At 34.6% G+C, this 15,970-nt stretch overlaps 1 protein-coding gene across 6 annotated transcripts in view; it reads left to right on the top strand.

Moving 5' to 3' along the window:
• The window catches only part of PCNX1 (pecanex 1), a 242,677-nt gene that overhangs the window by 154,587 nt on the left and 72,120 nt on the right, over positions 1-15,970 (top strand). For all 6 annotated transcript variants that reach the window (XM_072629242.1, XM_072629241.1, XM_072629239.1 and 3 more), the window contains 6 exons: positions 4,789-4,821; positions 6,105-6,276; positions 7,039-7,149; positions 8,301-8,392; positions 9,398-9,507; positions 9,901-10,006. In XM_072629242.1, the coding sequence (XP_072485343.1) occupies positions 4,789-4,821; positions 6,105-6,276; positions 7,039-7,149; positions 8,301-8,392; positions 9,398-9,507; positions 9,901-10,006 (624 nt within the window). The remainder of the gene's footprint in view (positions 1-4,788; positions 4,822-6,104; positions 6,277-7,038; positions 7,150-8,300; positions 8,393-9,397; positions 9,508-9,900; positions 10,007-15,970) is intronic.

Raw genomic sequence — 15,970 nt, 5'->3', positions numbered from 1 at the left:
ACTTGAGAGCTCTGGAGTTTGGCTACAATATTCCTAGGAGTTTTTCTTTTGGGATCTCTTTCAGGAGGTGATCAGTGGATTCTTTCAACATTTATTTTGCCCTCTGGTTCTAGAATATCAGGGCGGTTTTCCTTGATAATTTCATGAAAGGTGATGTCTAGGCAATTTTTTTGATCATGGCTTTCAGCTAGTCCCATAATTTTTGAATTGTCTCTCCTGGCTCTATTTTCTAGGTCCATTGTTCTTCCCATGAGATATTTCACATTATCTTCTATTTTTTTCATTCTTTTGGTTTTGTTTTGTAATTTCTTGGTTTCTCATAAAGTCATTACCTTCCATCTGCTCCATTCTAATTTCTTAAGAACTTTTTTCTTCAGTGAGCTTTTGAACCTCCTTTTCCATTTGGCTAATTCTGCTACCCAGGATTCCACTTCCTGAAGTCTGCTCCAGTCCTGTCCCTGCCATGCTCCGTGGGCTCCGCTCCATGCCCGGTGCAATAGACCTTTCCTGTCGGCCTTCCAGGCTGCCTTGGGCTGGAAATCTCTTTCACTCTGCCTTTTTGTGGCTCCTGCTACTCTAGAATTTTTTTAGTCATTTTTTACAGGTATTTTATGGGCTATGGGGGTAGAACTAGAGCAGGTCCGTCCTTCTACTCTGTCACCTTGGCTCCGCCCCTGAAGTTTTTCATTACTCCTTATTTGCCAAGTTTGGAAACCTTTTTTTTTTTTGTTCATTCTTTGACCTCTGAAGCATTTGGCCCTCTAAACCACTTTCTTCTCCATTTAAAAACTCTTTCTTAAATGCACTGTATTCAGATTCTCTTTTATCTTTTACTACATTTGTCTCTCTTTTCCCCTTTTTTTTTGTGCTCCAGTGGTCATTTCTTATGGGTTAGTCCTTGTCACTCTTGTCTTTCCATGGGCTCTTTTTCATGAAATAATCCACTTTTCTATTCCTTTGGATGCAAATTATTTTCCCTTTGTTTTTTGCCCTAACCTCCAACTCAGTAGTTCTAAAATAGAGCCTTTTCCCTACAAACAAAATATTTCCTTTCCTGGCTTCACTGTTTCTGTTGTTCCCACTTTTTCTGCTTGATGTCATCCTGTCAACCAGGCTTTCAACTTCTGCATCTTTGACCTGATCCCTTCTTATATCTTAGTCACTTAGTCACAAGTTCTAGTATGAAATTCTATGAGTGATATGTTGTTCAAATCTGTCTCTTCCTTTTAGTTCACATTATTACCATCCTAACCTAGTTTCTCATAACTGAATTATTGTAGTGGCCTCCTAATTGGTCTTCCTGCTTGTAGGTTTTTCTTTCCAGTCTCTCCAACAGCACTACTAGATTAATCTGCTACATTTACCATGTTATTCTCCTGCTCAAAAGCCTTCTCTATTTCCCTATTACTTATAGGATTAAGTTCAAACTCCACAAGTTGATTATAATATATGCTTTCAGTCCTTAATATGAATCCTTCAGACTCTTCCCAGTTGAAGCATATTGTTCCCTAACTATACCTTGATCATTTCCCATTCTGAATTTGTTTATGCCATTGCTCTTGCCTAGAATTATTCCTTTCCTCTCCTCTGCTTGTGGTAATAATTATAATAACATTGTTATCATCCATAGCAGTAATAGTGGCTCACATTTATTTAGCCACTTAAGGTTCAAAGTGCTTTTCTTAATACAATCCTGCGAGATAGGTAGCACAATGCATTAAGTGTCTTCATTTTATAGATGATGAGTCTAAGGCGCAGCAAAGCTAAATGAATTGCCTGTGATCATAATTAGAAAGTATCATAGATGTATCTTAATTTAATCTTATTGCCCAGTGGCAGTAGCCTCCCTGTTTCCCAAGATGTGCATATAATCTCCTTCCTTCACACCTCATGCCTCTTATAGCATGTTATAGGCCCCTCTTCTCTTAATTTTTCCTTCTCTAATTTTGTAAATCTTATAAATCTTTGGAGATTTATCTAAGACCTCCTTCTTTAACTCAAGCCTTAATGATCTTAATCTTTTATTAATTCCTTTAGGTTTTTAATCTGTGCCCCAAAATCTAGAACTTAATTACTACATATTCTCTGCACCTAGATTCATTGTTTTCTACATGTCCTCTGATGTTCTGTCAGGGAGATTTGTACTCACATTGGTGTTGGGTACATGTAGACTCAGAGTAGAATATTCGGCCCTGAAGGTGATGGAAGGAAGGGTGTTTGAGGGTAGAAGTTAAACCTTAATTATATCACAAAATATTAATTATATCGCAGTATGATAATATTGTGGATTAGGGTGTCTCTCTGGCCACCACTCCTTTCTTTGTTGTTTCCTTAATGAGAATGAAAGTTCCTTGAGAATAAGAAATAAGCAAACTTTTGTATTTTATATTTCATACCCTAATGCTTAGCACAGTGCTTGGCCCTAAGACTTAATAAATGCTTTTTTTATTCATCTGTTATGAAATGAGGGGTTGAACATGAGGGAATCTGGATTCATAGCCTTAGAATCGACTCCACTTTGGAATTGAATGGAGTAATTTTTAGGGTACTTCAAAAGCATGATTGCTAATTGATGAAATTTGTGATTTATAAAATATTATCTAGTATAAAACAGCCTTTCCTCCCCCCATTTTGCAGATGAGGAAATAGCAGCTGATGCTGGCAGGTTTCCCCCCTCCCAATCTCATCCTCTTTCTCGCCATTCATTCCCTTATTAAGCACACATTTGTTAAATGGTCTTTAAGTATAAGAAATACATAATTGCTGTAGAAAGTATTAAATCTAAGAATATGCAAGCTTTGCCTTCAAGAATCTTGCACTTGAAGAATACAAAGGACAGGTATGTTTTTTTAAAAACCTATCACGAAAGGTAGTAAGAAGCAGGCTAGCAGATGAGGATGATTAGGGAGGTTATTCCTCATAGAAGAGGTGCCACTTTAAGCTGAGCTTGGAAGAAAGCTAGAGATTCCAGTAGGATGAGGTGAAAAGGGTTATTTCACGCTTGGGTAGAAGACTGTGCAAAGCTGTAGATTTGGGAAATTGAGTGCATTTGTGTGAGAAACAGCATTCAGTTGACTGGGCTGGACAGTGAGTGCACTAAAGGTATACATTCTCATATGTCACAGATTTCCCTCCACGTCTTGCTGTGTGTGTTCTTTTATAGTCATGGTTTGAAAGTATCAGCAGAATACTAGGACTATATCCCCAAGAGATCATAAAAATGGGAAAGGGTCCCACATGTACAAAAATATTTATAGCAGCACTCTATGTAGTTGCCAAAAACTGGAAGTCAAGGGGATGTCCATCAATTGGGGAATGGCTGAATAAATTATGGTATATGAATGTAATGGAGTACTATTGTGCCATAAGAAATGATGAACAAGAAGACTTCAGAGAGGCCTGGAAGGACTTATATGACCTGATGCTGAGTGAAAGGAGCAGAACCAGGAGAACTTTATGCACAGCAACAACCACAGTGTGTGAGAGTTTTTTCTGGTAGACTTAGATTTATGTAATAACACAAGAACTTCTTACCAAAAAAAAAAAAAAATCCCAATGGAGGATCTCAAGGCAAAATGCCTGCCACACTCAGAGAGAGAAATATGGAAGTCACTCATATATTGTAGCAGATCATGTTTGTGTATGTGTATGTGTTTGTGTATCATGTTCTGATTTGTTATACGATTTCTTTCATTTATCTTAGTCTGACTACATAGCATGACTATAGTGAAAATATACTCAATAGGAAAGTATATGTAGAATCTATACAGAATTGTATGCAGTCGTGGGGAGGGAGGGGGGGAGTGGGGGGTAGGTGGGGGGGATAAAATCACAATTGTATGGCAGTGATTGTTAAACATTACAAAATAAAAAAATAAAAAAAAAAAAAGAAAGTATCAGCAGAAAAAAGAAGTCTAGTAGGAAACTGAAATGCTAATTTGGAGCTGTGGAAGGAGTTTGAGGTTGGAAATAAGAGATGTGGGAATTAATCTCGAACAGGTGATAGCTGAGGAGTTGAAGATTCGAAAAATTGATAAATCTTAAAATAATAATACCTAGCGTTTATGTGGCACTTTAATGTTTACACTTTCACCAGCACTGTTATTCCATTTTGTATATCCAGTTTAATATATATAAAGTGATATCTGTTAATATATGATTCATTATTTCTGTTATCCCCATTTTACAAATGAGGAAATTGAAGTTGAGGTAGGCTAAGTGACCTGCCTAGGGTCACACAGCTAAGTCAGTTTATGAAGCAAGATATTAACTCAGGACTTCCTGACCATGTTCGTCATTATATATCCAGTATGCCACCAAGGTGTTGCTTAAATTGTGAACATTAACATTTAGTGTTTTTGCTATGCTATTGGATAAATTAAATATTAGTACAAAAAAAGCTTGTTATAGTCTTGGTCATAGGAAGCTACTTACATGATATTATGGCAATAAATGTTATATCAGGAGAAGAGTTCACACATCCAAAGCTTTGAAATAATGAATCATATGTTAGCATGTATCATTTCATAAATACTAAGCTGGATACACAAATTTGAACATATCCTCCTATAGTTTGTTTCAGGGAGAAAAATACTTTCCTTACCATGACAATGAATCCAATATGTGGTATTGATTCCTTTTAGTGGAATTAACAGGCAGAAATTTTAATGTCTGAATTTTACTATTTCTTTATCTTAAATTTCCTGCCTTCTTTTTGGAAAGCGGTTCTAAAGTGAGCAGAATCTCAGGGTTGCAATTTATCTAACTGACTTTCTGTTTCATTTTCAGAGCGTCCAGCCAGATTCTTCTTCACCTAGACATGTAAGTTGTTATAATCCACATAAAATACAGCATTTAAGCAAACCTAGCTTAGTGTCAGTGCCTAAATGAAGGCTCACAATACTACCAGGCTACTGATTAGTCGTGAAATATTCCTGGAGATGCCTTTGAGAGGTTCTTATCAGCTCCCAACAAATTGTTGGTATTTGGGAATAGAAATAAATTATCAACCCATAATATAATTAATTTGTATTTGTAAATTTCAAGTGTGACATTGAAGATTATTCTATTAACTCACTTTTGCCAAACTCTTCTGTAGAATGGTGTCGTATAAGTAAGAACTGATTAGGTGAAACATTATATTTTCTGATTTCACTTATTGTTATATTCATATTAATGTTCCAGAATTTAAGGTCTCTCCTGATAGAATCTAAGTTTGTGGAGAGCAAGAATTATTTTATTTTGATTTTTTAAGTGCCTAGGGTATAGTAGAAACTCATTTGACTGATCAGTATCATAAATAAAATTAATAAACATGAATTTTATTCATTCATTTTGATTTCTTTGTTTATTTGCTTCTCAAGAATCACTAACAGGTAGAAAAATAGATGGCTCTAAGTTTCTCTTTTCCTTTGCCCATCCTCTGGGAAGCTTTTCAGTGTAGTGGAAAGAACACTGAACTAAGATTTAAGAAGTCTGCATTCTAGTCCTTAGGGCTGGGCGGGCCGTTAGAGATCATCTAGTTCAAATCCCTGTGGTGGAAAGGGCAAGTGATACCTAAGGAAATGGCATTTATTCAACTCTTACTCGGTGTCAGGAAACACAGAAAGCTCAAAACAATCCTTGACCTTAAGGATCTCACAGCCTCATGAGAGACACCATGCAAACAGCTGTGTATAAGCATGATACTAATGGGATATCTCAGAGGGAAAACAAATATGGGAAACCAAAAAAGAATTCCTGCAGGGATTTTAGCTAAGAATTCAAAGGAGCCAAGGAAACCAGGACTTGGAAATGAGGAAAGAGAATAGTATTCCAGGGATGGGAGTTTGAATCCCTGAATTATCTCTGTGAGTGTAGGGTAATCATATAATCTTCATCACTCATTTAATCCTCACTTTTTTGTTCTTAGAGGTGGATTAGGTCTTCATCTGATTAATAGGATTGATAGAATAAATTTAAACTTGATGAGAATTTTTAAAAGGTGATTGGGAATATATTTTGAGCTCTTAGATAACATAAATATCCAATATATAATGTTGTTAGAGATATTTTTAATTAAATGAATCATTTTCAGTAACTTAACTAATTTCTATCATTTCCAGGGTCATAATCGCATCATAGCCTATAGTAGACCAGTTTATTTCTGTTTATGTTGCGGTCTTATTTGGCTCCTGGATTATGGTAGCAGAAACCTTCCCACAACCAGGTTCAAGTTATATGGGATGGCTTTCACCAACCCACTGCTGCTTATGTCAGCCAGGGATTTAGTTATAGGTGAGTCATATTTAAATTCTTACATCATCAACATTAATTTATTAGTATACTAGCAGTATTCACTGATGCTAGCTAGTCTATAGACTGGCTGCTGGATGCACTATCAAGGAAGATACATATATACAGATATAGGTATATAGATATATATAAATTCTATTTTGATTATTTGTATTAATCTGCTTAGTAAAGAGAAATGTCTGGTTTCTCAGAAGTAAAAACTATGGATATCATGAAAGTATTTTAGAAAATGCTCATTTAGTATATTAAACAGAATAAATGGAGCACATGCCCTTTTGAGTTGTGTACTTAATGTTCTCATTTAAAATGACTGAATTAGCTCTTTTTTAAGAAGCTTAAAATTTTAGAATAATCATTTATACTAGAATGTCAATTCTAGATAATAGATAATTCTGTCTATAATATCTATTATTCTATTAATTCTAGATAATATGTCATCATTTTATAATGCTAAAGAAATGTTAATGTAAAGGCTGTTTTATGTTAATTTAATTTTGTGAATTTTTGGGGGGTGGGGCAGAGGGTGGTAATGTTCACAGTATGTTTTCTCATAGTGTTCTTTTAAAATGGCTGAAGTAGGTCTCTTTTAGGAAGCTTAAAATTTTAGAATAATCATTTATACCTGTATGTCAGTTCTAGATAATATGTCATCATTTTATAATCCTAAAGAAAGTGAGGGATGTTACTGTAAAGATCGTTTTATATTAATTTAATTTTATGTCATTTCTTTTTGCGGGGGGGTAGTGTTCACACTATGTTTCCCCATAGTGTTCTTTGTTGGGCTCCTGCCTCAAGTGAATACATTTGTGATGTACCTCTGTGAACAATTGGATATTCATGTGTTTGGTGGCAATGGTGAGTGCATTTTGCTTATTGGACAGAAGCGAATCAAAATATCTAATCATCAATTTTAATGAGTAGCCTCTATTGTAATTTATTTACTTTCAGTCCTGAAATAAAATAGCATTACTTACTTTGTATCAAAAAGAGACCAAGATTTAGTCATATGTGTCTTTCAGTGAAAGACCCCAGATTACTGAAATTAGAACTTCTTATGTAAGAATTGTAATAAGATACCAGTTTTATAAAACTTGTAGTTTTTAAGTTTTTAGGAAAATCAGATAGATTTAACATGTTTATGAAACATCGTATCCTTCTCACTAAAATGCCAGTAGGATGAGATAAATGATAATTTTTAAAATAGTTTTGTGTTTGTTTTCTTTTTGTCTTTTTTGTGTGTTTTTAGAAAGGGAATACCAGTATTTAAAATATTTTCCTGGAGCTTTCTTTGGGGGTTGGAGGGGAATCAAATCTGTTTTTAGTTAGAATTTGTGATTGAAAAATATTCCTCCTCAATAAATTTCCTGTCTTTAAAAAATAAAAAGGAAAAATGTGATGAAATGATTAAATAATGAGATTACTGTACAAGATGTAATGACTTGAATAGAAGAAATATTTTTCCCTGTAATTAATGTTTCATTTGCTAACTAGTTCTAATTTTAATAAACCTATTCTAGTTCATTTTTTCTATTTTTAGTGTTGCTTCTTCTATAGTTAAAATGGCTTATTTAGTCATTTAAAATTTTCTATCAAAATTAATAAATAGAAAATGCCTTATCCAAAGCCAGAAGATGAAATGACAACATTTTGCTAACATTTCTTCATTTTAGTTTTTCCTTTCACCCTACTTTCTTAGTTCCTGTTTATTGCTTAAATTATTTTACATTTATGTTTGGTTCATTCATCTTTACCTTCTAAAGGATTCTTCACTATCAAATTGTAATTTTATTTCTCTGAATTTTAAGTGATATGCCAGACTTTTCAATTATACTTTGTATCCAATATACAAAGTATTTACGATGCTTTGTATCTCAGATTTTTTACTTTAGAATTTCAGAGTATAACCAGAATCAGTAGAAAGACTTAAGAAAAACACTTAAATCTATATACTATCTTTATCTGTAGATGATTATAAAGGTTAACTTATGCTTTTTCTAAATGTCTAGCTACCACAAGCCTGCTTGCAGCACTTTACAGTTTCATCTGTAGTATTGTGGCAGTAGCATTATTGTATGGACTGTGTTATGGCGCTCTAAGGGTAAGTGATAAATTAAAGTTTATTTTGTTAAGTTACTACTTAATGAAGATAATTTTTTTTTGCATTTCTCATCACTGCAGTCATGTTGTTTTACTGAATACAGTGTTAGCATAGTGTTAATATGTTATATATTGATTTAATTGGTTTAAGAGTGATTTTGGAGATTAGCTTTCTTAGAATTGCTTTCTTGATTAAGTAGTGGTTAAAGGAGAAATATAGTAAGTGAGTATCAGATTTTAAAAGTGAAATTTAAAAGTTAGGAATGCTGTTGATTAGCTAATAATATTCCTACCATACTACCTGGAACATGGTAGGCATGTAATCTTATTGATTGATGGATAGATAAGATCAGTTTATTTACTGAATTATTTATTCAGTATTGAGTTATTTATTCGATTCAATTTATTGAACGTTCATCAAACAAAACATTTTAGTAGGTACTATAAAACAAACCAACAAGGCAGCTAATACATATGGAGGATGTCCACAACTTATTAACAGCTTAGGTGCTTAGGATGCAGATAGCTTTTGAAAATAATGTGGTAGCTTTAGTAGCAGTCCTGAGACAGCCTAGAATCAAGTATGATAGATAAGAGAGATAAATGTGATAACCAAGAGCAATTTATAATTATAAAATTCCTAAAGGAAAAGGTAGATTAGAGATTTTGCTAATGAATTGTAAAAATTATTGATCCCATAAAATTTTCAGGTATAAGGGAGTCTTCCTGACTACACTTGCCAGGATAATAATTGTATTGTATAAGTGAAATTGGCTAGACAAATGCTTAGGGACTGGAAGGTTACCTAATAAAAAGGAACTTTAAGGGAAGTTTGCCTGAAATTGAGAATGTGTAGTCTGTTGCAGATGAAAACAAAATGAAAGATGTATTGTGTTTTTCTTGCTGAATTTAATTTCCTTTTACCTATGTTAATTTTAAAACATTAAAAGTGGAAATATTAATTATAGACTTATTTGCTCTACTCTGCTCATTTTTTTTTCAACAGGATTCTTGGGATGGTCAACATATTCCTGTACTTTTCTCTGTATTTTGTGGTTTGTTAGTGGCGATATCCTATCATCTCAGCAGACAAAGTAGTGATCCATCTGTACTTTTGTAAGTAAAACTGAAGACCATATTGAATTAAGAAAATGCACATAAGCATTTAAGCATTTTGGATGAGTTTTCTTTCCCTTAGCCAATCCCAAAGTGCTGCTGCTGTGACTTTTTGTTTTAGATTTTTAAACATAATAACTTTGGATACTTATAGCCACATAAATTCAGAGGATTTGGCAGATTTGAAAGGTATTAAATTGTATGTTGTGTGATGAAAAGACTAAATCTTATACTCAAAATTAGTTGGTAACATTCTAGACTTTTTAGTTTGACATCGTTAGTTCATGATTAAACTAGATTCATCTTTTCATTTCCTTCTTGAAACAGATTCTTTGTTGTTTGAACCACTACTTCTCATTGATATGTCTGATGTAACTTTCCTTTATATTGTAGCTCTTTGGTGCAATCAAAAATTTTTCCAAATACAGAAGAGAAAAATCCAGAGGATCCTCTCTCAGAAGTAAAAGACCCGCTGCCTGACAAACTTAGAAATTCTGTTGTAAGTTCCTTAAGGTGTTGTCCCTTTTAAAACTATCTATAACTATTAATTATGGACACTGAAAAGTCTGTACTTTTACAGATAATACACTGTAAAAACTTCCAACAGATTATTATGAAGACCATAATTTCATTGCAATGCAATGTGTTTTATTCAGTTCATTTAAAAAATTTAACATGTATGAGCTACCTCTTCCCAATCTTGATTTTCTAATTGTAGTGAAATAGTTAATATACAGAGAATAGATTTTAGAGTACCTGAAACTAATTGGTATCATTATTCATAGAATGATGAAATTTTGAACAATTATATTGAATTGGGGGGACGCATATAAAAAATTAAGTTGTTTTTAAATAGAAAGATACTATTTTCAGATTTTGTTTCTGTCATTAACTTCCATTTTCTTAAGGAAACTTACTTCTCAGATAGGGTTGAGGAAAAAATTTATGTGGGCACAAATTGTCTTCTTTCTCTTATCTGATGCTTCAAGTAAGATTCCCCAGGCCTTAAGACTGTTGTCATCACTCTGCCAGCATCAGAGATTCAAAGCAAGTTCCTGACTCCTGTGACTTGGCATTTCTATTCTCCAAACCTTCAGAGAACACAAAGATTTGTTATATCCAGGAGTTTGAGCAACTAGAAGGAAGGGGGTGGGGGGAGAGAAGGGAAAAGACATTATAACTCTTCTCACAGCAGTCTCAGGGTGCCTTGAATTCTGCTTTAAACCCTAGGATTGGTACAGGTATTAATATTGGTACAAACCATATGTGGCATTCTGGGGGTAGGTCATACAGATATTCAAAATGAAAGAGGGTATGAAATATACAATATGTACATTTACCTGGGTTAAATAGGATGTTTTTTTAAAAATCTCTTTATATTTGATGTTTATTCCTAAAAATCATTAGGCATGTTTAAAATATTAATTCATATAATTCGTATATGTGTATGTATATTTTTTGTCTCTTGGTTGATATTTTTATCTAAGTTATTACTTTGGATTGTTAATTTTGTGGAAGGTAGTAGAATTAAATATGGAAATGACTAAAAAAGGTAGTGAGAATAAAGGAGTTTAGAGAGGGCTTGATAAGAAATCCCATAAAGCCAGATCATCCTGAGAACTTGTCAAAATGAGGTAAAAATAAGATGAAAAAAGAAAAATTAGCTGCCAACATTTCTGTCATTAACTTTGTTTCGTTAGTGACAAAGGCGTCATCACATTTGGCTTCCTACATCATAGTCTCCGTTGTGCTGCTTGACAATGTAAAACTGATAGTGAGAAAGCCAAGATGTCAAGAGCAGCTGAACTAACCCTGGGGACACATGGTGGCATTCCCTGCCAGAGATCACTTTCCAAGATATTTAAGGAAGGAAAGATGACAAATGTTTGAGGAAAAATAGATTTTGGTTCTGAGAAAGGTGAACAAGAAATTATCAATAGTGATTCATTCATATGCTTAAGTTTTCATCCCTATAAAATTTTATGAAAATGAATTTTACATTTTTCAAGTTCATCTTTGATGTACTCTAGCCTCTGGAGGGAAGGGGAGAGGAGTGGGCCTTACTATCCTATGCCACCATCTCCTCCCTGGTCTCCAACCTTTATAGGGAGCTGTAAGAAGAGACCAAGTTGTCTTTTGGATAGCTTGAATTGGATGTCCCATAGACATCTCAAACTCAAAATGACCAAAATGGATCTCATTCTTTCCTCTAAAACTCTTCCCTCTTAGGAACTTTCTTTCTTATTACTGTCCTCTTTTTCACCCACCTTGGCACATTGGATCCATTCTTGACAATCTGGTCCATTGGCAAATCAGGCCATTTTTATTTCTTCCTTGACAACGTTTCTTCTATCTTAATATCAAATGAAGTAATATTTTAAAAGTTCTCAGCACAGTGTTTGGGGTATAGTACGTGCTTAATAAATGCCTGTTCCCCTTTTGTCTCCACCCTCTCTCCTACTCTTCCCCTCTTCCCCACTTGCATCCCCTTTTCTCTAATCATACAATTGCCATCCTAGTTCATATCCTTCTTATTTCTTACTTGAGCTAGTGCAGTTATCTTCTAATTGTTCTTATTCAAGTCTCTCACAATTTTAATTTATCCTCCACCTGGTTACCAAATTGATTTTCCTAAAGCATTGGTATGGTGATTATAGCAAGTTAAATTTAACAAAAAGGTGAACTGAGGCACACTTGTCCAAACAAAGTATCATTTTATTAACAGGGGTGTTACTTGCCAATAAAAGGGTTCAGTGAATTGCCTTCATTTATGCCAAAGATCCAGAAATGAAGATGCGCTCATTTTTATAAGCATAGGATAAAGAACAGAATAAAAATCCCATCATTGGTTATGGGAGTGAGGGATCATGATTGTTGACATTAAGGAAAGTAGGCATACACACCTGGGATAAGGGTAACCTCACTGTGTCTTAAAGGAATGCTTTTTGAATTTATGTGACCCAGCTGCATCCTGAGGCTTCTGATAGTGAACTAGTAGTAGCAGACTAACAGGCATCTGGCAATAAGATAAGACCACCTTTAATTGACCAAGGAAGAGGCTAAGATGGGACAAGATCAGTTTGTCCACTCTCAAGGATAAATACACAAATGCCTTGGAGTTTCTCAGTAGCTGCTGAAGTTGAGCAATAGCAAGGCTTCCTTGGCAGAAAGTGATTTGCAAGTGGTGCTGAGATTCCTTTAGAATCAAAATGTTTAATGACAGTATTGAACTTTTAAACTTTAGCTCAGAGTATTTCTTCAAAAGTGATCAATAGGGAAACTGAACTTTTGGCATCTAACTCTGAGAAAGAGGAAACCTGAACTTTGAAGAGGCTGAAGTTTTTATTAAATACAGAATAAGGTTACTAAATAGAATCAATTACTGAGTGAAATTAATTATAAAATACAAAATCAGTATTAATTTTCACAGTGGCATTACTTTTCTTTTCAGTATATTCCAGTGGTCCTCTGTTACCTCCATGGTCAGATATAAATGCCTTTTGTCACTCCAAGCCTTTTACAGCCTGATATCTTCCTAACTTTCCAGTCTTCTCATTCTTAGGTAATTAGCTTTTATTTCCAAGAACAGTTTGAAGTTTTGAAAATATTCTACCCACAATATCCCTACTGTACGCAGTGAAAATATTATTATTCCCATTTTATAGATGAATTGATTGATACTCAAATGAAATAAGTTTTCCAATGTTATTTGAACTGAAGTCTCTCCAAACTGTATTGCTTTTCTAGCTACCCCCCAGGTGGGTTGAAGCTAAATTGTAGAATGAGTAGCCAAGAATGACCAGCTTGAATGCTAACTTTAAGCAATAGGGAACTATAGAATTTTCTGAGTAAGGGGTGATGTCCTTCCTGTTGGGCATGTAGAAGGTTCATCTGGTAGCAGTATGTAGGATAGAATGAGATAAGATTGGAGATGAGACATGAACACATGTAGCATATGTATAAAATCTGACTAGAGTGGAAGTTTTTTTGTGGATAGAAATAGGCAGTGAGATTGAATAAGCAGCACAGGTTTCGATTATTTGGAAATTTTAGAGGGAAAGGCAGATGAATTGAGTGGAAAAGAGCTTCCACATATTGTATTTTCAGAATCTATCAATAACAAACCTTGATTATGGCCTACTTTGTGTGTATCACTGGGGATACAAAGATGAAAATGAAATTGTCTCTGCCTTCAAAGAGTTTACATTCTTTCTGGGGAGACAACATATACATAAGCAAATCTACGAAATAAATACAAGGTAAATGCTTTTTGGACAGTGGTAGGGTGGGGTCAGAAACAGCTAAAGGGAATCTGGAAAGGCTTGATTTTGAAGGAAACAAGGGGACTCTTAAGAAGTAAACATGAGAAGGGATTGCACTCTGAGAAGGAATATAAATTGGAATCATTCAATTGGCAATAAGTTGTTATAGAGTCTTGAAAAGCCAACTACAATAGCTGTTATTTGATTCTACTGGCAATAGGAAGCCATTAGGATTTATTGAGGAGGGAAGTGACATATTCAGGCTTACACTTTAAGAAAGTTGCTTTGGCAGCTTAGCTTGGGATGGATTGGAGAGTGGAGAGACTTGAGATAAGAAAACCAATTAAGAGGCTATTTTATATATGTTAGAAGTAATATGGGCCTCAACTAAAGCGGGGGTGTTATGAGTAGAATAAAGGGAATAGATGTGAGAGATGTTGTTGAGGCAAAAATGACAAGATATGATAATTGATTGGATGTTTGGAATAAAGGAAAATGAAAAGTCGATTAATGCAAAGGTTGCAAACCTTCATTAACTGGAAGGATGGTGGCACATTTGACAGATGTAAGGAGAGTTTGGAAGAAAGATGACTTTGGCAGGAAAGGCAATGAGTTCTGCTTCAAACATGTTGTATCATTAAGGAGATACATGCAGCTGCTTTAACTATTTTCAGGATAGATTGCATAGTATAATGAATGTGCTTACATAAGATTAGAATCAGTATAGCATTTATTTCGTACACAAAGATAGTATAAAGCAGGATTAAAGAAATAGAGAAATATGCATATAAAGATAAAGCCTAACATAATAATAGATATATTTACATATGTCACCAAATTAGAGGAACACCTACATCTGACTCATGCAGCTGGAGAGTCTCAGTTCAACCTCCAAAGTCCAGATCGGGAAAAGTACCTAGGCAGGTGAACTCTGAAGAGTAGGGAGATCTACAGGTTATATCCAGTTTAGACAAACAAGGCATTGGACCAGTTAATTGACTTGTAACTAGAGCCTTATGTATTTTATGGTAACTAACAGCACTGGATGTATTGTAGTTCTGGACTGGGCTAGAGTCCAAAGGAACAAAAAATCCATGATCAGTATGGCAAAATGTCTGTGTTCAAAAGGACATAGGATGGATTCTGCTTGTTCCTAGAAGAGCCCACACTTCCAAGAAGAGGAATCGGCCAAGGGCAGGTTGAACTTTTAGTCCTGGGAACCAGGGCAAGGTGACTTTTTTAGTCCTGGGAACTTAGCCCCTGTATCAAGTAGAAAGAGCAACATATGTATTCATGTAGGCCTATAAATGTATAGAGAAGATCTTTAATATTTCATTAAAACCCTTCACATGTTCATTCTGAGATGCCTTCAGGATGTTATCAGTTGGAAATGTGTGACTAGAACTCACGAGAGAACCTGGGGCTGGATATACAGATGTGGAAGTCATCTTGCACAGAGATGATAATTAAACCCATGAGAGAATTTATGGGACACAGCTGCATCCTGAGACTTCTAATAGTGAACCAGGAGTAGCAGACTCACAGGCTCACTAAGAGAGGGAGAGTAGAGAGAATAAAAGAGGCCAATATCCACATATAGGGGGTAAGATAGATAGAGATAATGAATGAACACAGGAGGCCAAAGACGAGCACTCAGGAGGAGAAAAATGAAAGAGTATCAAAGTGGAGAGTGTAGTCAGCGGTATCAGATGATGCCAGGAGATTAAGAAGGGTGAATATTGAGAATAGACCATCAAATTTGGTGATTAAGAAATCAATGGTAACTTTGGAAACAGCAGCTTCATTTAGAAATCAAGTCAGAAAAATGTAAGCATTAGTGTTGACAACACAGAAAGAACAGGGTAAAAATAAGAATTATTTACTCAGCTCTGAATAATATATATTTATATATAGTACATAAAATCAGACTTCAGATCTACCTTTATCATACAACACCTAAGCACCTTCTAATGTGGAAAGTAGGTAGAGTAAAATCCCTAATGTTTTCAGAAGGCTAATAAAGGAAATATGAGTACTTTTTTAAAAAAAAACTATGGCATTCACATAATTCCCATAGTTTTGCTACAAAGCTCTTTTTTACTACATTGCTAAAGGCCTAAAGTAGTTCCCTCATTCAGGGCTCCACCAGTGTAACCCTAATAAATATCCATAAAATTAAACAAATATTCTTTATTAATACG

The sequence above is a fragment of the Notamacropus eugenii genome, chromosome 1, assembly GCF_028372415.1.
Source record: "Notamacropus eugenii isolate mMacEug1 chromosome 1, mMacEug1.pri_v2, whole genome shotgun sequence".
NCBI lineage: Eukaryota > Metazoa > Chordata > Mammalia > Diprotodontia > Macropodidae > Notamacropus > Notamacropus eugenii.
Note: the sequence above shows the minus strand (reverse complement) of the source record. Positions and strands in the feature narration are given on the sequence as shown.